Source organism: Morchella importuna, assembly GCF_003444635.1.
Source record: "Morchella importuna strain M04M26 chromosome Unknown Morimp01GS007, whole genome shotgun sequence".
In the NCBI taxonomy this organism is placed as follows: Eukaryota; Fungi; Ascomycota; class Pezizomycetes; order Pezizales; family Morchellaceae; genus Morchella; species Morchella importuna.
In genome coordinates, this window is record NW_025763404.1 from 92,989 (window position 1) to 114,038 (window position 21,050).

General features: G+C 50.0%; 4 protein-coding genes across 4 annotated transcripts; 2 read left to right on the forward strand and 2 right to left on the reverse strand.

Annotated features, from left to right (window-relative positions):
- Positions 1-2,640: 2,640 nt before the first annotated feature.
- On the reverse strand, positions 2,641-3,123 carry LAJ45_03232 (uncharacterized protein; the record flags this gene model as incomplete). Its single annotated transcript, XM_046112819.1, has 2 exons — positions 2,641-2,759; positions 2,844-3,123. 2 exons carry the CDS (start codon positions 3,121-3,123, stop codon positions 2,641-2,643), a joined length of 399 nt encoding a protein of 132 aa, XP_045973696.1.
- Positions 3,124-3,241: 118 nt separating this feature from the next.
- On the reverse strand, positions 3,242-4,247 carry LAJ45_03233 (uncharacterized protein; the record flags this gene model as incomplete). The annotated part of the gene is made up of 2 exons (XM_046112820.1): positions 3,242-4,156; positions 4,239-4,247. 2 exons carry the CDS (start codon positions 4,245-4,247, stop codon positions 3,242-3,244), a joined length of 924 nt encoding a protein of 307 aa, XP_045973697.1.
- Positions 4,248-4,997: 750 nt separating this feature from the next.
- Positions 4,998-6,332, forward strand: LAJ45_03234 (uncharacterized protein; the record flags this gene model as incomplete). The annotated part of the gene is made up of 1 exon (XM_046112821.1): positions 4,998-6,332. The coding sequence occupies one exon, from the start codon at positions 4,998-5,000 to the stop codon at positions 6,330-6,332; it is 1,335 nt and encodes a 444-aa protein (XP_045973698.1).
- A 7,355-nt stretch (positions 6,333-13,687) lies between these two features.
- On the forward strand, positions 13,688-19,791 carry LAJ45_03235 (uncharacterized protein; the record flags this gene model as incomplete). Its single annotated transcript, XM_046112822.1, has 9 exons — positions 13,688-13,801; positions 13,883-13,969; positions 14,280-14,960; positions 15,028-15,339; positions 15,398-16,000; positions 16,061-17,032; positions 17,183-17,423; positions 17,516-17,689; positions 17,753-19,791. The coding sequence occupies 9 exons, from the start codon at positions 13,688-13,690 to the stop codon at positions 19,789-19,791; spliced, it is 5,223 nt and encodes a 1,740-aa protein (XP_045973699.1).
- Between the last annotated feature and the right edge of the window lie 1,259 nt (positions 19,792-21,050).

The window sequence follows — 21,050 nt, forward strand, 5'->3', positions numbered from 1 at the left end:
GCTGTACCGTTTCAGTCTCCCGCCGAGTTCTTCACCTCAACCAATGGCCACAATTATTATGGTATACTTAGATCGTAAACCCTCATTTTCAGTTAGTTGATAGATTTAGATAAAACACCTATCATCAAACTTAGCCGGTCTGTGGCTATACTCCAATGAGCTGCTGTTAAACGGCGATTATATGAATTGTCAAGCTCGGTGGACTTCCCCACTAAGACTACTAGACCCCACCTCTTTGGTTGGGGTTCATCTAGATCGCTTGGACGGTCCTTACGCTCATTGCATACCCTCGACATATATCGAGGGCTCGGTGGGTGTTGATGCTTAGTAGTAATAGAGTATGGTGATGCCGAGAGGCAACCTTCTTAAGACCATTCGGGGAAAAGAACCCAGTGCGTGAGTCCTGCGAGATGATTATCTCATTGTCATCATCTTGGTAAACAGTGCGACATTATCGTTTGGTCAGAGAGCCCCATAGAAAAAGCCGCAAAGCCTTGTCTGTAGACAAGACTTAGACCTGGCTACAAAATGTCTATCTTTCCTTCCGCATTATCTTCCGGTCCCCTATCATTCTTCGTCTTTTTTTGTGGTAGATGTTGGTGATGGCTATGCTGCTCTTTAGCCCATTTTCTTCCGAAAATGTTCGTAGTTATGCAGTGCAAAGCGGTCATTTGTTTTGCGCTCATTCTCCAAGCCTTAGTTTGGAGTCTTTGAGGATTTTAAGTGACCATATTTTGCGGGATACAGCATGCTTAAAAGGCCGGAAAGCCAAAGACTACCACGTACTGCTAAATGTGGGTTAGATGGAATTTGGCAGCCTCATAGAGCCGTCCGCTGCCGAAGTTTTATAACAGCTGGGTTTTATCCTTTGCCTAGCTGCGTTGTTGGTCTTATTAATGTTTTTATGAATTGATATCTCCCGGGCTAGCCACAAAGAATCCGAGTCCTTAAAAGAGGGAAGCTTTGCTACGAATACCTGTCTTTTTACCTTAGATTTTTTAGATGCTACACCTAGAAAGCTATAATCGTTAGTAGACTAGTAGTATTCATAGCTTAAACAAAGAGCAATTTGCTACCCGTATAATATGCCCCGTAGCAGAACCTCTTGGAGCGACCCAATAGGAATACCCACAACCCATCTCAGTCTTATCAAACCGTGTTGAGCGAAATCCAACGTCGGTCAGATCCGACCAACATCAGCTCCACCAACACAACGTGACAACACCAGACGGCTGCGGCATACAGTATACCCGCGCATCTGGGTAAAGCTGTTAGCATGGGAGAGCTTGTCCGGGGGAGAGCTTGTCCGGGGATGGGGCGGCTTTTGTTCACCACCATCACCACCCCCCCCAACCACTCCCCCCTAAGAACAACCCCCACAACCCATCCCAGTCTTATCAAATCGTGTCAAGAGAGATCGAACAGTTAGACTAGACCAACGGTCTTAATCCTCAATCCAATCTGACACAACGTGACAACACCAGACGGTTCCAGCAAGCCCGAACATACAAATTGTGGTCTGTTGTAGCGGGGTGGTGGTGGTGGTGGTGGTGGTGGTGGTGGTGGTTTGGCTTACTGGCGGGGTTTATTTAGTAGATACCGCGGTGGCAGTGGAAGGGAGGGGTGTGTGTGTTTTCCTGCTGTCAGTTGTTGTGTTGTGGGGGTGAGTGTGTGGAAAGGAAAGAAGGAGGGAAGGAAGAGTGGGGTATAGAAAGTAGGAAAAGAAACATGCGGTGCGGTGTGGGGCGGGTAACCTGCGGGACTGCTTGTACGGTCAGCTTGCCCTTACGCTTACACTGCAGCTGGCTACGTCCCTTAGCACTTATTATCAGCGGGAGACGCTTCTTCCTTCTACTTGGGCGAGGAGTACAGCCTCCTCTCACCAGCACTCCACATCAATCCCCGCGACCCTAACCCTACGAGTGACATCGTATGATCGGCACAATCACAGCCTCTCACTCGCCTCGCCCCCCAAACCTTTTTTTCATTTACGTATACACTCTAACACAAATTGATTGACTGATTGCCTCGCGTCCATTCTTAAAGACACAAGCCCCAAATAACCGTAGTAGCATAAAAATCATTTCATTATCCCCCGCAAACACTAACACCAATATTAATATCAACCACTAGCTAGCTAGCTAATCTCCCGCGCGCCATCCTCTATGTATACTATCGTATCTACCACAGCACAACAAATGAATCATAAAGATAAGAGAGAGGTAAGAGAAAAAAGAGACCAATAGACAAGGGTGAGAGAAGAGAAGGAGAGCATTACCCCCCCTCCCCACTACAACTGAAGAAGAAAGAAAAAAAAAAAAGCCACAACCATAAAAACACTACAATAACAAAAAAAAGCGAGAACGCCGTTTCCAAACACCGCCAACGAACAAAAAGTTACAAGAGCGTACAAGAGGTAAAGAGGTTAAGAGGTTACAAGAGTGATAGAGCTGAAAGGGGAAAGAAACACACAACATAGACACAGCAAGCCCGCGGGCACGCGTACCTACCAAAATTGCATTCCATTTCCGAGGGGGGTGGTTAATATAGAGCTGATCGGGGGGGTATAGCAACAAAAAAGGCCAAAAAAAAAGAGCCACAAGCCACAAGCCATAAGCACACAAGTCCACCCCATCTCACTTACTGAAAGACCAACCCCACCACGCACCTCACGGCCTCAAACACGCCGCGGTCCTTGACGAGCGCTGTAAACACTTCGCCAACCTTCCTGAGGCTGCCGCGGTCATCTGCGTCTTTCCCTGTCACCCGCAAACACATTAGCATGACTTCCCTCTTACCCCACTCCACACACACACGCAAGACAGGAAGGAAAAAACACTCACAACACCCCGGAAACCTCACATCCGCACTCAACTCGCTCTCTGCCTCCCCCACCTCGTCCACACTGATCCTCCAACACACCACCAGCTCCACTCCCCCCTTCTCACCCCGGCGCCGGAAAACAAGCACACTCCTCCCCAACCATGCCACCACCTCCCTCCTGCTCACTTTTCCCTTCTCTCCCCCCTTTCCTACCACCCCCACCGCCCCCGCAGGAAGCAAGTCCGGAAAGCTCTTCGTACACCTAGCAAACACTCCCGCCCGCCTCTTTGCCAGTACCATGTAGCTACTCAGCGCATACAGCACTCTATTCACATCCCCCTCCGTCGCTGCGGCGGCCAGCGGCGCAGTCAGCTCGGCTCGTGCCCATGGCGAGATTGTGGTGGAGAGGCTGCGGATGCTAGAGGTGGGGGGTCGAGGATGAAGGTGAGTGTAAAGGTAAGGAGGCGGTGGAAGCGTAGCCGGTGGCTGTGTGTTTCTGGAGGGGCGCGGAGGGTGGTGCGGTATCAGTGGTGGTGAGGAAGGCGGTGGTGTCGTCGCCGTCGGAGGTGGTGGGGAGAGGGGGTGTGTAGGTGCTTGTTGAGGCGCGGGTAAAGGTGAGACAATGGAATGCCCCCGGGTCCGTAGATTCTCGCGGGCGTGCACTCGGTATCAGCTCATCCTCCTCTACCTCCGTAGCTTTCAGCGCCGGTAGTGCCGTGTGTGAGCCGTCGTTGGCGGCGAGTAACCTCTGCAATAGCGCCTGCAGCCCGTCATCCATTCTATCCTTCTCCACTCTATCCACCCTCTTCACCACTCCCGCCACCGCCGCCGACTCCTTTGCAATTCTTGCCTCCTCCAGCTCCCGCTGAACTTTCAACCCTTCAATCTCAGCCTTCAGCGCCGCCACCCTCTCACTCAGCAGCTTCCTCAGCGCCTCTTCATCATCCGTGACATTTTCCTTCTGCGGTGTCTTCTCTTTAGCTGGTAGGGGGGTGTCCTCGTCGCGCGGGCGCTTCTCGTTCCCCGCCTTCTCTGCCAGTACCGGGCGGCGGGGTGTCGGCGTGGGTGTACCTGGATCCGCACCACTACCACTGGGGGAGTCTACGGAGGTGCCCAGGCGTGTAACGCTACTACCGACGTCCGAGTCTTGGAAGAAGCTGGGTGTTGCCGGTGGGGGCTGCTTGCGAACGGGGGATTGAGAGAGGCGTGGGCTGCCGATGCGGCGGAAGCGGAGGGAGGAGGAGGCGGTGAAGACTTGTGAGGGGGCGGGGGGTTTGGTGGTTGTTTTTGTAGTGGTGGTGGTGGAGGAGGAGGAGGTGGATTGGGAGGTGGGCTGGGATTGCGGGCGTATGAGGAGAGGAATCTTTGATGCGGGGGGCCGGGGAGCTTGATCCGCTTTGGGGGGAGGGGTCGACGGATGTCATTTCTGCGGCGTGCGGGTACCGGTGGTCTCTTGTGTGTGCGGGTGCCAGTATTCTCTTGTGTTTGTAGATGTGCGGCGTGCGGTGTGCGGGGCGCGGGTGTACCGGTGCTCTCTCTCTCTCTCTCTCTCTGCGTGCGTGCGGCGGTGTGTCGTGCGGGTGCTGCTGCTCTCAGACAGATCGGGGCGGGCGGGACCTGGACGGGGCGCGGGTGTCGCGCTTTGTGTTTGTTTATGCGGGGCACGTGATGCGGTTACCCGGCAACGCTGTGGTTGGTTGGTTGGTTGGTTGTGCGGTGTGCGGTGTGCGGGCGTTGCTGGGAGGTGCGGTATCTCGAGATAGACCCCCGGGCGAGTGATATCAGAGAGACGTCTGTATTTGAGCTGTCTGTATCTCAGTTGTAAACTGTCTGCGGGACTGAGGTCTGTAGTTCTGTGGATATTCAGATCACATTGAGGTATTCGGGTTAATTACATGTAATAAATATTCGAGATGTATATATGCGTGCATCTCAGCATTGGCTGGCTGTTCTCTGCTGTTACCCTGCCCAGCCACACACACACACACGTGCCCACGCTCTCTCCGCTCGTCACACCCGGCCAATTGAGCTCAGCTCTCCGCATCAACCAACCAACGCCACACAATTATCATCACCGCCAAACACCAAAACACAAATTCACAAACCCGACCAATTCTCCCCTCACAACCCCCCCCCCCCCCCAACAAACACCCCACAAACACCCCACCCCCACAATGGCGCTCTGGAACGCCGACACCGTCAAAGACGTCTCTGAGTCCGTCGGAATCCCCTCTCTCTCCGACGAGGTTGCTAAAAACCTCGCCATGGACGTCGAATACCGCCTGCATCAAGTCCTACAAGAAGCTCTCAAGTTTATGCGCCACTCCAAGCGCACCACCCTCGCCACAACCGACATCTCCAACGCCCTGCGCGTGCTCGACGTCGAGCCGCTGTACGGGTACGAATCCACACGGCCCTTGAAGTTTGGAGAGGCGTCCTTGGGACAGGCACAGCCGATTTACTACGTTGAGGACGATGAGGTGGATTTCGAGAAGCTGATCAACGCGCCGCTCCCCAAAGTCCCCCGCGAGGTGACGTTCACCGCACATTGGCTAGCAATTGAAGGCGTCCAGCCCGCAACGCCCATGAACCCCACGCCCTCCGAGTCCGCACGCCAATCTGAAACAACGCCTAAAGGAGCCCCTCCCCCCGCCAGCACCACGGTCCCCACCACCGCGGATGTGTCAGTGCGCCCGCTCGTAAAACACATCCTCAGCAAGGAGCTGCAGCTCTACTTCGACCGGGTCTGCAGCGCGGTCACCGACGAGAGTAATGACGCGCTACGGGCAGCTGCACTCGCTTCGTTAAGGAATGATCCTGGCCTCCACCAGCTGCTGCCGTACTTTGTGCAGTGGATCAGCGAGAAGGTCACGCATGGGCTCAAGCACCTGTTTATCCTCTCCGTCATGCTGCAAGTGACACATGCACTGCTGGAGAATAGCAATCTCTTCATCGAGCCATATGTGGCTGCTCTCATCCCTCCAATCCTCACCTGCCTGATCGGCAAGCGGCTCGGCTCCGGGGGCGGCGGCGACGCCGCAGCATACGAGCTGCGGGATCTGGCCGCCAGTCTACTAAAGGCGGTTTGTAAGAGGTTCGGGGATAGCAGCCACACGCTGAAGCCGAGGCTGACGAGGACGTGCTTGAAGCACTTTCTGGACCCGGCGAAGCCGTATGGCACGCATTATGGGGCGATCATGGGGCTGGCGGCGGTCGGTGGAAGGGAGGCGGTGAGGGTGCTGGTGCTGCCAAATGTTAGGCTGTTTGTGGAGGGGGTTGTGAAAGGGGATGGGGGGAGCGAGGCGGAGAGGGTGGTGGGGGCTGTAGTAAGCGTGTTGCGGCTGCTGGAGGAGGAGGAGGTAGCAGGGGTTAAGCCAGAGGGGGAGATGGAGGAGAGCATGAGAGAGAAGCTCGTGGAGAGGGTGGGGGAGACGGTGGCGGAAGAAGTGTGGAGGGTGGGCAGGCCGGGGCTGGTGAAGGCCATTGTGGAGCCCGTGGGGGGTTTGTAGAGGGGGCTGGCGTATTTCTTTTGTTTTTCTGTTTTATAAATAGGTGTAATGGGGATATGACTTTCTTTCTCTTCCTTCTCTTCCTTTGCTTCGTCCCCTTCTTGTTCCACCTATCGGTTTGTGATGAGCAGTGGCTAGAACGGTGATATATACATGTACTCAAGAAACATGGGGGCAACGACCGTCGGTTTCGGGCTTTTTGTGATCAAGGTGTTTATCAGAGCTCTAGAGAAGGCTGTGGTACTAAATACTCGGATTCAAAAATGAGAGTGATAATGATTGATTGATAACTCATTAATTGAGAGTGTTGATTGGGCCAAAAGCGGGCTGCCACAACTTAACTTATAGCCCTTGAAACTAACACCTATGCTAACCCGAGCCCGATCACGTAGCCACTAAAACGTGTATTAACACATGTTCTGCTAAGCTACCCACAGGCAACAAAGTCACAGAATATCACTCGTGCCCATCCATCACCATTGCGAGTGATAGTATATGATTACAGTAGCTCCACCCACGCCAAGATCGTAACGCATCCTCACCGTTTCCTACATGCTTGCCTACCTACGAAGGGGCGTATCACGGACAGATGTCACCATCCACAGAATAGGCGATGACTGATTCTGATTGAACTATCGAATATGAAGAAGGAAGAGTCCTCTATTTATAGTGCAAACAAAGGGACTAGTTTAACACGTATTCACTGCTTGAAAAGACAGTTATAAAAGAACACACATAGCTGATATGACAAGAACACGTCCAGTATGAACAAACACTCTAGTAAATATCGCTAAGAATAACAGCACACACTTTTAGAAGGCTGCTAATGAGGTCTTAGGAAAGAGCTCTCCACTAGCTCTGGTTAGGGACTGCGAGAAAAGAGGGGAGGAAAGAGGGATGCCCCTCCTTTTCGTGCCCTGATCTTTGGTGAATGCTCTCTGGCGCTAGTGGGCCATGATGTACGTCGTGGTAGATTCAATATCATGACAGTGTTAGGTGTTTCCCCCTAGGTCGCTTTATCCTCTCCCTTAAGTACATGTATTACCCCCGGGCCACCGAGAATTGTGTGGGTGGGTGTGGTCTGGGGTCTAGTCCCGCCAGTTAGTTACCCGCCCCCCAGAGGCTACTGCACCACGTCTTCTCTTTCCTCCCCATCTCCTCCCCTTCCCACTTCTTCCTTCCTACCCACATAACCACAACCATATCAACCACCAACCTTGCCATCCACTATAACCTAGACAAAGTCTCTACACCACCTTCCCCTCCCAAAGACAAACCTTCAGATGCGCGGGTACGCGTCAAGCGTCTAGTGTTGTCACGTTGTGTCGGTGGAGTTATTGTCTGTATCGGTCTGCTGACCTTTTGATCGATATCTCCTACGATACAATTTGACAAGACTGAGACGCTTTGTAGCGCGCCGCCATCATGAATAGGTACTAGTACTAGAACTACATGCATCTCCCCAGGGAAAGCTTTCCCTATATTAGCAGCTCTGCTCGATGAGCGGATAGGCCTCAAGCGTCTAGTGTTGTCACATTGTGTTGGTAGACGGAATTGGCCTCGTCTGGTCTGACATTTCGATCGCGCCAACACAACTTGATAAGATTGAGACGCTTTGTGTGCGCCGCCATTCGTCATCAAGTTAACAGGTATTAGTAGTAACAGCTGTACTATTTTAGTATATGTCTGTGTAGCTTTTTTAGAGTACCAGGAGTGTTAAGGGTAGATTCGATACCTTATTAGGGGGATTATAGAGCTTAGTTGGCGAGATAATCGGGGTGGGATGAATGGAGTGTCCGCCGGTGAAAGAGGTATTCGCGGGCTTTATATATATATCAAATTGCTCTTATTTTCAAGATATAGATGGTTTACTGACATTGACTTATTAGTAGCCGCAATCCTTTTAGGGCCACTAGGTATGCTTTTTGTGCACAGCATCACGATAGTGGTGCTTAGCGGACATGGAGCTATTCAAGCCCAGAACAGGAAATAAAGAGAAAAAAGATATACCTTGGCCTGATCTCCTCCATACATCACTTTTAGGCCATACAACCCACATAGTTACTTGCCGGCCGAGCAAAATATCTTACCAGCTTACATCTTTTACCAGTAGCTGTAGTAAAAGCAGCTATTGAGAATTCTTCTGGATCCGCAAATCAAGCTATTATGAAAAGAATAAATTAAACTTCGTCAAGATCGCAACCTAAGATCATATAACCACTCGAAGACTAAGGGCATAAAAGAATAAAGACCTTTTATTCATACGCTGCACTTCCTGGAGCTGTTTCCTAGGTGGTAGTCATCGAAATCCCAAGGGAGATCAAGTCAATACCCCCGTAATACCCTGTATACTTTAACTTTCTATCTAGAGATCTACATAGAACAACAATAACGAAGCCTTTCTGTACGAACAAGAGGCATAAACCGTCTTCCAGCCGTGAAGATTTTTGGCGAGTGATATTCTGTGATCAAAATACAATGCACTAGCAACATCTACCCCAAGAGCTTAGAGAAAGCTCTAGTGAATTTCTTGCACCAATAATTCATCTATTTTTTGGTTTTGATAGTGAATAAGTAGTAGGACCCGGGTGGGTGGCTATGTCTCTAATATGAGGCTTCCTGTAACCGTATTGCACAAGTGAGGATGGTGGGCAGTCCACACTTCAATCCTACCTAGACATAGCCCGTCTACTTTAAAGATAGGTTATTACACAAAGTGTACATGTGTTTATCAATGGAAACTCACATTATTACCACAATCGCTCTCGATCTTAAAATTGCCCCCATACGCTAGATTTTAAGTAACAGACAAAATCGAGCTGTATCTATGATACAGGCTCTCGCCGTAGATTGGTGCATATAGAGAGACTGATACTTTTTGTCATCTGTCAGAGCTTACGGCATCATCTACGGCGCACCGAATTTCAAGATTCCGTGTTGGTATGCTAACTAGCAAATGATGTTGAGACGACCAGCGTCAAAAGGGCAGACCCAAGAGGAGAAAGTCATCTTGCCAGCGTCCCTGTGAGGCCTGAAACGGACGTAGACGGGAGCTTGTATGTTTTCTTGTCTCAAAACCGCTTTCCCAATATCAAAGGCCATGGCTAGTTCCCTCTATCTGAGCAGAAACGTCTCAATCATTGGGGTTTTCGGTACGCGTTACATATTATAACTGGGGCTTTCACAATCATAGACCGGCATCGCCCAATCATTGCGCAAGTATACAGTTAGGGCTCGGTGAAGAAGTTGAGCGGAGCAGATGAATTCTTGTATGTGAGAGGGAAGGAAAATGCGGGTTGATGAGGCGGGTTCTGGGTGTGTGCCGCTGTGTAGGTGATGGACATTGGTGGTCGGTAGGCTAGGATTTGCCAGCAAGTGTGGACTAACGTCAACCCTCCTACCATGGAGAGCAGCTTTCTACCCGTGGGGCACGACACCACGACATCTTGCTATCTTTCCGTACTTTCTAACAACCCCTTCAAGTTCACATCCAGCTGCATCAGCCTTTGATATCTTGTCCATGCATACACTCTAGCTCTTAAATCGGATACACAAATTCCACCCTTCATCTACAAACACAGCTAACCGCCCTCTCCGCGAGGTTCTACACTCCAGATACTGGACGCTACGTTGCTATCCCTGGTCGGCGGTGCTTACTCACTGGCTGCTACAGGTTTGAGCACCAGGAGTACAGACTGACAGAATGCTTCAGAATTTGTTTTTGTGTCGCCATTACAACGATAGTTTATCATCAGCCTCGTCAGTAGTGATGTGTATGGCTTGAAAGCACTCAGGCAATGTGCTGGCAGTTGGTTTGGATATCTCGCTCACTTCATAACAGCCTTTAGGGTTGACGCCAAATTAATTATTGTTTGGATGAACTCCCTCTCATAGGATTCTGGCTTCTTCGCGGCCTACCACCAGAGATACATGGGCTGAGAAACTATTATCAATTGGTGCCCGGTGTAACGCTTTGGGAATTTCCCAAATTGAAACAGCATGCATGAAGACAGTGGGTTAGGGTTGTTACTAATCCAGGATAGGATAATATCAAGGAGTTAAACTAGCCATTTCAGGCCATCTTCTAATAATACTGGCACCGGGCACCTTTGGCTGGGGGGAAAATTGCAAACTCAGCCGCAAAGAAAAAGCAGGAGGGTTCTTTTATATCTTCACTGCCGAAGAATTTCAAGGTGCCGAATCAACCCGATATACATATCTGGAGGGACGGAAGACGGCCGCAGTCGGGATATGCACGTACCAGTGAAGAGATTTTTTCGCCTTTTTCTGTCCCAACATCTGCAAACGCCTGAAGGGTTATATTACGTTGTAAGGTAAAGGGTCAACCGAAATTGCTTTCAAGCCTGTTACGGTCTCACCACCATCAGTGACCAAGTCAGGTACCGTAGTAGTACAAGCAGGGTTTTGGATGCTCTCTAATATATATGCTCCCCGGATTAAGCAAACAGATTAATGATTAATTGCCTGACTAACAGCTTTTTGTGGTAGATCAATAAACAGAAGTCTTTTAGGCCAGATGGAACGCTTTGGTATCATAAGGGTATTCGGAGTAGTTGGAAATACTTGAGAGCTTGAAGGGCAAGGCACAGACACGCGGTATTTACAATTATATACACTTTATCCTTCTCCCACGGCACTAAACAAGGCTCCTGCCTGCAGAATACCAGGATGTCGAGGCTTGGTGAACGAATCCAGCGAGTTCTTATCGATATGAAGCCCTATCTGCTCCACGGCTCTGATCTCCGCAGACAGCATGGCGGACACGGTTCTTGGGGACTTCGTAGCCTTCGTCTTTTATTACTCAGAAACCCCTCTACCAGTCGCCTCTGACATACAGGTACATTTTGTGCTTTGATCTGATCATCTAAGACAGTATCACTTGACGAATTGTCTCTTCCTCAGTTTCTTGTGTGACACCCCACTCGCATTCCACCTTTCCCCTCATCAACGCAGGGTCTCTCCTACAAATCTACTTAGTTGCATTTTCAACACTGGATAGCTGGAGATCAGTCACTTCCCTTCTAGATGAGGGGAACATGATAAAGGGACATCAAACAAAAGCAAATCACAAGATCAGACGGAGGAGAGAATCCGAGATACCCTCCCCTCTTCCCCGCGGGAGGGGCACACCACAACGATCCCCAGATTCTGATGCTAATTATTATCATAGAATCCCCGCGATCTGATTGTTTTAACACTCTATCGTATCGTATTGTCACTACTACCCCTCTTTACATCTCGTTACCTCACTCTACTATTTCACCTCCTCTCCAGATATTCAAGACTGTCGAATCAGGCTGCGGAATTGGCTCGCGTGATGCAGTTCTGGCCATGATTTAAACCCCGGTCCTTGATTCGCCCTGGTTAACTTGACTAAGGCAAAGCCGGTTGTTAAATCATTTTTTATTTTTATTTTTATTTTTTATTTATTTTATTATTTTATCTCTTTATCGGGCTGTGTTTAAATGGGTGTGGTGGGTGGGTGTGGAAGGTATCCAAATCGATAGAAAGCACGGTGTGAAGATAAACTCGGACCTGTCTGAAAGCCCTGGAGGTGGTTAGTACTCCTTCACTGCGGATCCTCCTTTCATGCCATGCACGTGCTACAGATACATAGCATGACGTACGCAGAGTACCGACGATGTATGTAGGTACCTTAAGTCCCAGCAACGAGCACGCACATTCTGCTGTAGGAGTGTTACTCGGGCCAGGGGAATACTATGTAAGGGAAGGAAGGGTCTTCGGCTTATCGCCTCCGAAGAATGTGGGGGATAAAGAAAAAAACAGCGACAGGAATTCACGGCTACTTTGCGCGCGCGCTCAAGGGCTCAAGGGATAGAAAAGCCGGAAATTGTTTTAAATTAGTATTCTGCTGATTTTTTTATTATTATTTTGCGCCTCGGCTGAGAATAAAAAAGAAAAAAAAGGAAAGGAAAGATTGATAGAATTGACGTTTTCACCGACAGGCAGACCACGGGGTTGAGTTTACAATCGCCAAATCCAGGAAACATGTACGTCTGATCTAAAGACAGACTTACAAGACTGACCGGCTGTTCGCATAGAAACACCTCTATCGATTCCCGAAGCTGGATTTCGCTAAAAGCTCCGAAGTCGATCGCTCCAATTGGCTGGAAACGAAAGCTGGAAAGAAAAGAAGGAAGGGAACCTCCCCTGTTGTTTTACCTCACATTTCACATAGAGTGGGAAATTGGGCATGCCATGCAATGTAACGCATGATCTGGTCCTATGGATCCGCCATGAGACTCCATCCCTTACAGCTTTGACTTTGGAGATGGTCCTATCTTCAGCGCTGTAGAGAGATACTCTTGTCAAGAGATATGTCAAGCAGATGCACGCAATAAACGATGATGAGCAGGGGAAAAGTTTACAATTGAACTATTCAATTGGAGGTCTCGCGCTTGTGATAGAGCCCAATTAGGACGCCAATCTCCTCATCTAGTATCAGCGACGGATGCTCGCAGTGTTAAAGTACTTGACTTTTGCGAAAATGGAGATGTCGTCGCGGTACTTTGGATACACCACACCCCGGCTTCCACACCGAAACGCAAGTTAGAGTAGTAGGTAGTTGACTGAGTGCACAAGTGCCTCCCCAACAATCAGTCCAAGAGATGCCTGCAGCAGCCCCATCCCCCGCCACACCCAAGCTTCAACGTTTTTTTCTTTTCTTTTCCCCTTGAGACCTTCCCTGCCTGCCTACCTGGGTTACTCGGAATTGTTTGGGAGGTGGGTGATATTGAGATATGTATATTGAAATGACAGAATACGAAGAGCTAAAATGCTACAGGAGAGCTTGCACTTGAGGGACCTATTTTGTGACCAGTTAGGCATCGTCCCCCCTGGAAGACATGGTAGTAGTGCACCCTTGGAAAACATCTCTGGTTTGGTCTGTCACCTCCCTAAGCAAGGTAGTTTGGAATATCTAGTAGTAAATTCAAACGAAGCCTTCCCTTACCCTCCGGCCTCCCCTTGAAAATAAACCCAGCCTGTCCCCCCCTCCCTCCCTCATCCTTCTTACTTGATCTCTCTTTCCCCATCTCTTGCCAGTTGTTCACCGTGTACGAATGAATGCCGACTTTTGAGAATATCTCCACGGGATCGAATGCGCTCACGGCCCCTTGCGTTCAGATTCTAAGACAGAGGAGAATTTTCACCTTATTTTAATTGTGCTATACTTACAAAGCTACTTTTTCACTTATTAATTTACTAGTACTACTATTATATTACCACCTCTACTACTGCTGCCATTCTTCTTCTTTTACTTCGTTTGCCTGGGTGTCTATCAAACCATCAAATTACCAGAACTCATGACTACCATGATGGCCATGATGGATCAGCATGCGATGTTCGCGACTGGATACTACGAGCTGCCTTCGCCTTCATACACATCTATGGAGGAGGGCAAGTCATCGTTAATATTACAATCAACTGTATGTGTTTGTGTTTGTTTATCTGTTTATTTATTATAAAATCTATATTATAGTTTTGTTTACACCCCCCCCCCCCCCCAGTTCGCGCCACCGGCGGCGCCGAGTAAACAAAACAATACGAGACAACGCGATGGTGACGAGAAGTCGTTCTTGCTACTCTCACTGAAGGCACGTACACATATTATTATTTTATATCCCTTGATATGGTGGAAGGGCGCCAGGTGTTATCTGTAATCGTAGACCTTTATCGCGCCGCACAGGCCGACCCTTCTACCCGGTTCTGGAGTCGTGATGCTTTTTTTCTCTGCCTATGGCGGGCCGAACACAGCATCTTTCTTGTGTTTTTATGATCGTGCTGCGTTTTAGTTGACCCTTGTCTTATTTTATCTTACCCTTTGAGGATTCCACATATATTCCTCACTCTTATAAGTAGCTTCGTAGGCGAAATCGTCATCCCATACTGACTCAAAATCCCCAGGCCTCGGATGACGACGAATATATCACGCCCCTGCCTTTATATACGCCTATTGACGAGCACCCACCGCCCGCTTATATCAAGGAAATCGAGGAAGAGGTAGCGACTAGTCATATTCTAACACACAAGTCATTATACATGTGTCCCGAGAGATCGAGATCGTCAGCATCATTATTTGGTGAAGGATTATACGGTGTGCGAGAACGGGCACCCAACAAGAAGAAGGGCGCAGCAAAGGCCTCGTCCGCAAAGAAAAGCGCGGATAAGAAAACGACTGCCAAAGCGACGACAACTGGAGGGAAGATTAGTGGTTCAGGAGGCACAAGTGGTGCTGGCGACGATGAGGACGAGAAGAAGAGAAAGAAGGATGAGGACCGGAGGAAGAGGGAGGAGGAAGAGCTCGAGAAGCTGAGGAAGGAGGAGGAGGAAGAGAAGAAGAGGAAGGAGGAGGAGGAGGCGGCTGCAGAGGAGGAAAGGTTGCGCTTGGAGGAGGAAGAAAAGGAGCGACTCCGACTGGAAGAGGAGGAGAAAGAGAGACTGAGGTTAGAGGAAGAAAAGCGAATCGCCGATGAAATCGCGAATAGCACTAATGCATGGGGTAATGATGATGAGGAGGAGGAACAAAATACCGGAGGTGGGTGGGGCTTCTTAGGTGGGAGGAAGAAGAAGGAAGTCAAGGCAAAGGTTTGTTTCCGATCATTGGCACCAAATTTTAGCGTAATAAACGCTTATCAGAGCCTTGGAAATGTAGAAAGTTGCGCCAGCACCAGCACCAGCACCAGCACCAGCACCAGCACCAGCACCAGCACCAGCACCTCCACCTCCACCTCCACCCGCACCTACACCACCAGTGGTAGAAGTAGCACCTGCTCCCCCACCACCACCCACGCCGCCCCAAGAGGAATCGGTACCTGGTGGGTTTGTCGAAGCCGTGGAAGTTGTCCAAGAGGTCCAGGAGACACCGAAGGAAAAGGAAAGGAGGGAGAAGCTGGAAAGAAGAAGAAAGAGAGAGGAAGATAAACTCGCCAGACTCTCCAAGGGGTTGCCAGCGAGGAAGTCAAGGGTATTTATCAAATGATTGTCCAATCGATAAGCAAATGCTAAACATTGTGTATCTATAGAGGGAAGCAGAAGCAGAGGCCGCTGCAGCAAAGCCAGCCGTAGAGGTTGTTGAAGCACCAGCGCCCGCTCCCGCTCCCGCGCCCGCACCTCCACCGGTAGAAGAGGCAGTCCCTGCACCGGAACTGCCGGTGGAAAGCGACGAAGTTGTCTCGCCAAAAATAGACGTCGATGATATTGATGACAACGAGGATAATGTCAGTCCAACAAACAGCGCGCCCAAATTATCCGGATTCGGTGGGATCGGTTTGGGCTGGGGAAGGTTGGGTCTTGGCCTCACAAAGTGGGGTGCCGCCTCACAGGGCAGTGTTGACTCCACTTCTCCAAACGGTTCTGCGATCGGGTCGAAGAAAACAACACCCGTCGACGAAACACCAAAGGATTTATTCCCCCCAACGAAGAAAGAACTGAGCGAGACTATCGCAAACCAGAAAAAGGTCGAGCCTGAACCACTGCCAGAACCAGTGGTTGAAGTGGTCGAACCGGAACCTGAGCCGGTCAAGGATGAGATTCCAGAACAAGCTGCGGAGCCAGTTATCATGCCACAAGAAGCGCCCGTCGAAGACGATTTCGGTTACGTCAAAAAGGGGAAGAAGGGAAAGAAGGTAGAAAAGAAGCCCACAAAAGCTGCTGCGACAGTTCCGGAGGAAACTGAGAAGAAGAAGACAGGAAAAGTCGCTTCGCTTGCTGGTGTCTATGAGAAGCGCGCATCCACCATCAAGAAGGATGTAGTGGAGAAGCCATCCAAGTCGAAATCCAGATCAACTGCAATCCCGGTTGAGGAACCTACTGAGCCCGAGGCGCCTGAGCCTGAGCCAGTAGTCGAACCTCCAGCAAAGGAACCAGAAGAAGAGCAAGATTTCTACTACGGCCCAGGCTACGAGAAGGTAAAACAGCGCAAATACGCCGACACGCAGGAGGTTAGGTATGCCGGTAAATCCAACATAGGATATGTTCCCACCCCCGAAGAGACCCCATATGTGCCAATTCCTAAGGAACCAGCATATGCGCCAGTACCAGAAGGACCCAAGTACGCTGAACCTAAGCAATTCGAGTATGCGACACCCAATATTTGGGGTCTCGGCAAGAAGGGTAGGAGAAATGCAAAGGCCGAAGTAGCTACAGCTCCCGCACCCCCTCCACCAATCGTTGAACGAATTCCAACACCCGAGCCCGAACCAATTCCTGATCCAGTTGTCGAGCAACCCAAACCTGAACCTGAGCCTGAACCAATTGTTGAACCCGAGCCCGTACCCGTTCCAGAACCAGCGAAGCCCACAAAGAATGAAAAGAAGCAGAAGAAAAAGAAGGGTTGGTTCTTTGCTGAGCCCGAGGAATCTGAACCTGAACCAGTCCCGGAACCGCCGGTTGAAGAGACTCCTGTTGTGGAAGTTCAAATTCAGGTGACGGAGGCAGAGCCCGAGCCGGAAGAAGAAGAACCAGAGGCGGAGTTTGTTGAAGCTGTCGCAGAGGTGGTCGATGCTGAACCTGAGCCTGAGATTCCTGCCATTGTCGAGCCCGAAATGGCTCCCGCACCTGGCCCCGAAGCTAGAAGAACAAGAAAAGATGTCAAAGACGTTTCAGTCTGGAGCTTACTCGCACCGCCGAAGCCGAAGAAGAAAAGCCCAGGCACCGAGGTTAGCATTGCCCCCAATTGCTCCCTTTCCCCCCCTCCTCCTCCTCGTTCTCCTTCTCCCCCCTCCCCGCAAGACAGCGAGTCTGCAGAGAAGCACCAAGCAGGCAAAGATGGTGGTGGTGGTGGTGTTGACACATCTGTTTCTACAAAGAAGTCCAAGGAACGAAGACTTTCAACGGAGATGGACGCCAATGGGAGCCCAGTCAAGACCGTAGGGCTCCGCGAACTGTGGAAGCTGAACAAGGAGGTCGAGAGGAAGAAGAAGAACGCAAGAGGCCTCTCACCTGTCGAGAGATGGCAGGCCGACGTTGTGCCCGAAATGCCACCGCCAGACGACGAGGACGAGTATAATAGTATGGAGATCGATAAGGGCGGTCACGTGGATGCCGCTGGTTCGTCCCACCCACCCGCTGCGCTGTGTTGTGACGTGTTCCATGTTTTGTGGCTGTCGCTCTCATTGGCTAATATGTGTTGTTCCCTGCAGATGCCGATATTCCGCTGTCATCTCCCCCTCCAACAATGCTTCCAATAGAGTCCTATCTTGTCCCCGATACCCCTATCGCTGCGCAAGCACCGTCACCAGTCTGGAAAGAGGCACCACCACCCTTTTTCGCACCAGTCTCTCGCAAGTCTTCTTCAAAGAAAGATAGGAAAAAGAGTAAGAAGCTCCAAGCGAGGCTAATTGAAAAGGATGATGGATTTTCTAACCTTTCTGCTTCAGGGTCTGATCCAACTGTCGAACTGCAAGCCAATCCGATTGTCGAGGAGCCAGAGCCAACTGCTGAACCCGCCGAACCTGAACCGGTACTAGTAACAGAGCCTACCAAGCGAGAGCCAAGGCAAAGGAAGAAGACCTGGGGTCGGTTTTTCGAAACGGTAGACGAGCCAGAGCCAGAACCAGAACCGGTTGTGAAACCTGAGCCTGAGCCAGAGCCAGTGGTTGAAGCGCCCGCAGTCGAGCCAGAGCCAGTGGCCAAAGAACCAGAACCGATCGTCGAGGCAGCACCCGAACCTGAGCCTGCTAAACCTCCGCGGAAGGAGCGAAAACAGAAAAAGAAGGGCTGGTTCTACACTTCACCCGAAACTGATACTGAGCCCGAGCCAGTCGTTCAGGAACCTGTGCAAGAGCCTGAAATTGAACCTGCACCAGAGCCAATTGTTGAGCCGGGACCAGCGCCAGCGCCAGAACCAGTGAGTAGGCTACCGGTGAGATCCAATAGAAATACCAAGAAAGGCTGGATCTTTGGAGGGTCTACCCAATCACCAGTGTCCGGGCCGCCAACACCATCAGTGTCCGAGCCTGTTCCTGAACTCGAATCAGAATCGGCGGGCGAGCCAGAATTAGAGCAGGAAAGTGCTGCACGGACACCTGAGCCCAGTGAACCTGAAGCACACTTTGAAGAAGGTCAAGAGGGAGAACATTCACCAACACGTTTGGCAATCGAGTGGCCTGAAGAGAAAGTACGATCAAAGGAGCGGCGCCATAGCCAAAAACACAAGGACCTAAAGGAAGGAGTTGTTGAATCCAGGAAAAAAGAAAAGCGCCGGAGTCGCAAGCTTGACGAGCCAAGTGCAGCACCTTCCTCGACATCAAAGCCACCTTTGATGGAAAGGAGAGGAACTTACGCACTTTCAGGAGCACCCAAAATGGAGAGAAGAGGAGCCCACTCCAGCTCAGCACCTTCAATGGAGCGAAGGAATACTACAAGTTCTACCAACGACGATGCCGAAAAGGCAGCCCGTAGAGAACGCCGACGCTTAAAGAAACTAGCTGAGGAGGAAGCAGAAAAAGTAAGATTGGCAAAGGAAGCAGAGGAAAGGGAGCATGCAGAGAGGGAGCAGCGACGCGCAGAGAGACGAGAAAAACGGGCCAGGAAAGAAGCAGAGGAAAAGGAAGCTAGGTTGGCCGCTGAAAAACAGGCTTTAGCAAAGGAAGCAGAACGTGCAGCCCGGGAAGAGAAACCAAAGCTCGAGAGACGCAAGTCATCAAAGAGACATACCCACATCGAACCTATCGTTGGAGCAGTAGAGGAGACCCGCGAAGAAAAGGAAGCCCGAAGGGAAGCACGTAGGGCGAAGAGGGCAGCTAAGGAACATGGTTCGGGCACTGGCAGTGGTAGTCATGGAAGATCCAATAGAAATTCCATCAACCATGCAGCACAACTTGCGACGGCCATGAAAGGCATTCCGCACTCAGCAGACCCTTACCCACACGAAGGCGAGCGCAGTGATCATTATCAAAGCGCATACGAAGAAGAAGCCCGCAGACGAAGAAGGCTGGAGCGTCACAACATCAAAAAAGCCCAGAAGGCGGGCATCTGGACCAACGGCGAAGCACTCAGTGGTTCCGTCACCCCCGAACGAGTTCCTACCGAAGAGATTAATGGTGTCAATTTCTCTTCAAGCACATCGCAGGACCTTGCACAAGAGGAAGCTATCAGAGAACGCCGAAGGAAGCGGAAGGAGGCCAGAAGGAGTTTGCACGAGACCGTCGTTGATGATGACGAAGCGAAACGCCTTAAGAAGCTTCAAAGGAAGGAGGAGAAGCGCGCGAAAGAGTTGAAGGACATGAATGTGGTGAAAGGCAAAGATGCGAAGATGTCCGGCGCCAAGGAAAAGGTGGTGAAGAACCCTGAGGACAGAGCCTTGAAGCGAGAGCAGAGGGCGAAGAGGCGGGTGGAAAGTGAGAGATTTAATGGCGCGTTGACTGAGAATGAGGGCTCATCCAAAAACAAATGGTGGAAGAAGCTTTTGGGTTAAGTGGACCTTGTTGGAGCGATTTTCCTATTATTATCTTTTTATATCATTACCTGTTTATTTAATGTTAGATACCTTTGGGACAGTTGCCGGCCAAATCTTGGGGTTTTTCTTTTGTTAAGCTGGGCTGTATATGATTATCAGTTTAATGGCCATCTCTTTTTTTTCCTGGGGGTGTATTTTTATATGCATTTGCTCGTATTATGGTTGATGCATTTTATGACTTTCTTTCTTCTTTTCATTCTTTGAAGGATAACAGCGATAGGGACGGAGTAAGGAGGAAAAATTACGAACTTTATGTTTCTTTTCAAGCAAAAGCTTTCCTCCACATTTAGATGGTGACGTGTTGCAGATTTGTGAGGAAATACCGATCTGTGGGAGCGCATCTGATTTGGTGCGCAAGACACACACCCGTTGTGTACGCCTGCAGATTCGACAAGCGGGTTCGGCGGTTTCCTTTTTGCTTTTTGTGTACCATCATCACAAGAATACGGATGTCGAAACGAGGGGATGTCGAAACTTAGATACCCGAAAAGATTGTCTGCCGGCCGGATCTCGTCGTCTAAGTGAGAATTGCCAAGCCCTGCCATCCCCTACGCTCAGTCTTATCTCTTTATCGTAACATTTGAGCCTGCTGACACAAGTCAATTTAATAGCTCTCTATAATTCGTGTTATGTCGCACCTTCTGGCCGGCACATGCTATAATAACGTGTCAAATTGTCACTAAATATGAGTTTTAAGCGTAAAGACCTATAATGGCCCAATTGGCGTGCGATCATAATCTTCCGTAGGTATTTACGTGAGCTCGAGAGGTTCTGTCCGATTTCTGGCGGACTGGTGGTGTTGCCTGGGTTGTAGTCAATGAGGGGAGGGGCTCTGGCCTTCTTCTACTTGTAGAGTTGCGGAGGCGACTGGATGACGCTGAGGGATCGCCATTCTCGGTGCTACATGATCGGCCTTTAGGACTTAGTGATCAATCAATCAAATTCTTGCGATTTGAAGCAATGAGTGGATCTCCATAAACCTGCTTTCCCACTATTTTTGTTGCAGGATATGTGACCAATTTTTTGCCCTTCGTACTCGCCATGTCCAGTCCAGGCGGTTTGTTGCATAGTGTCTTATTGATCGAGTGATAATTCATGAACGAGTCTGCATTGTCACCTGATAGAGCCGAGTATACGTGCTAGATTCTACAGCAGGACCAAGCCAATGGCTTTTATTTATAAAAATGAGTTCGCTCCTTCTCTATATTCAATCGATT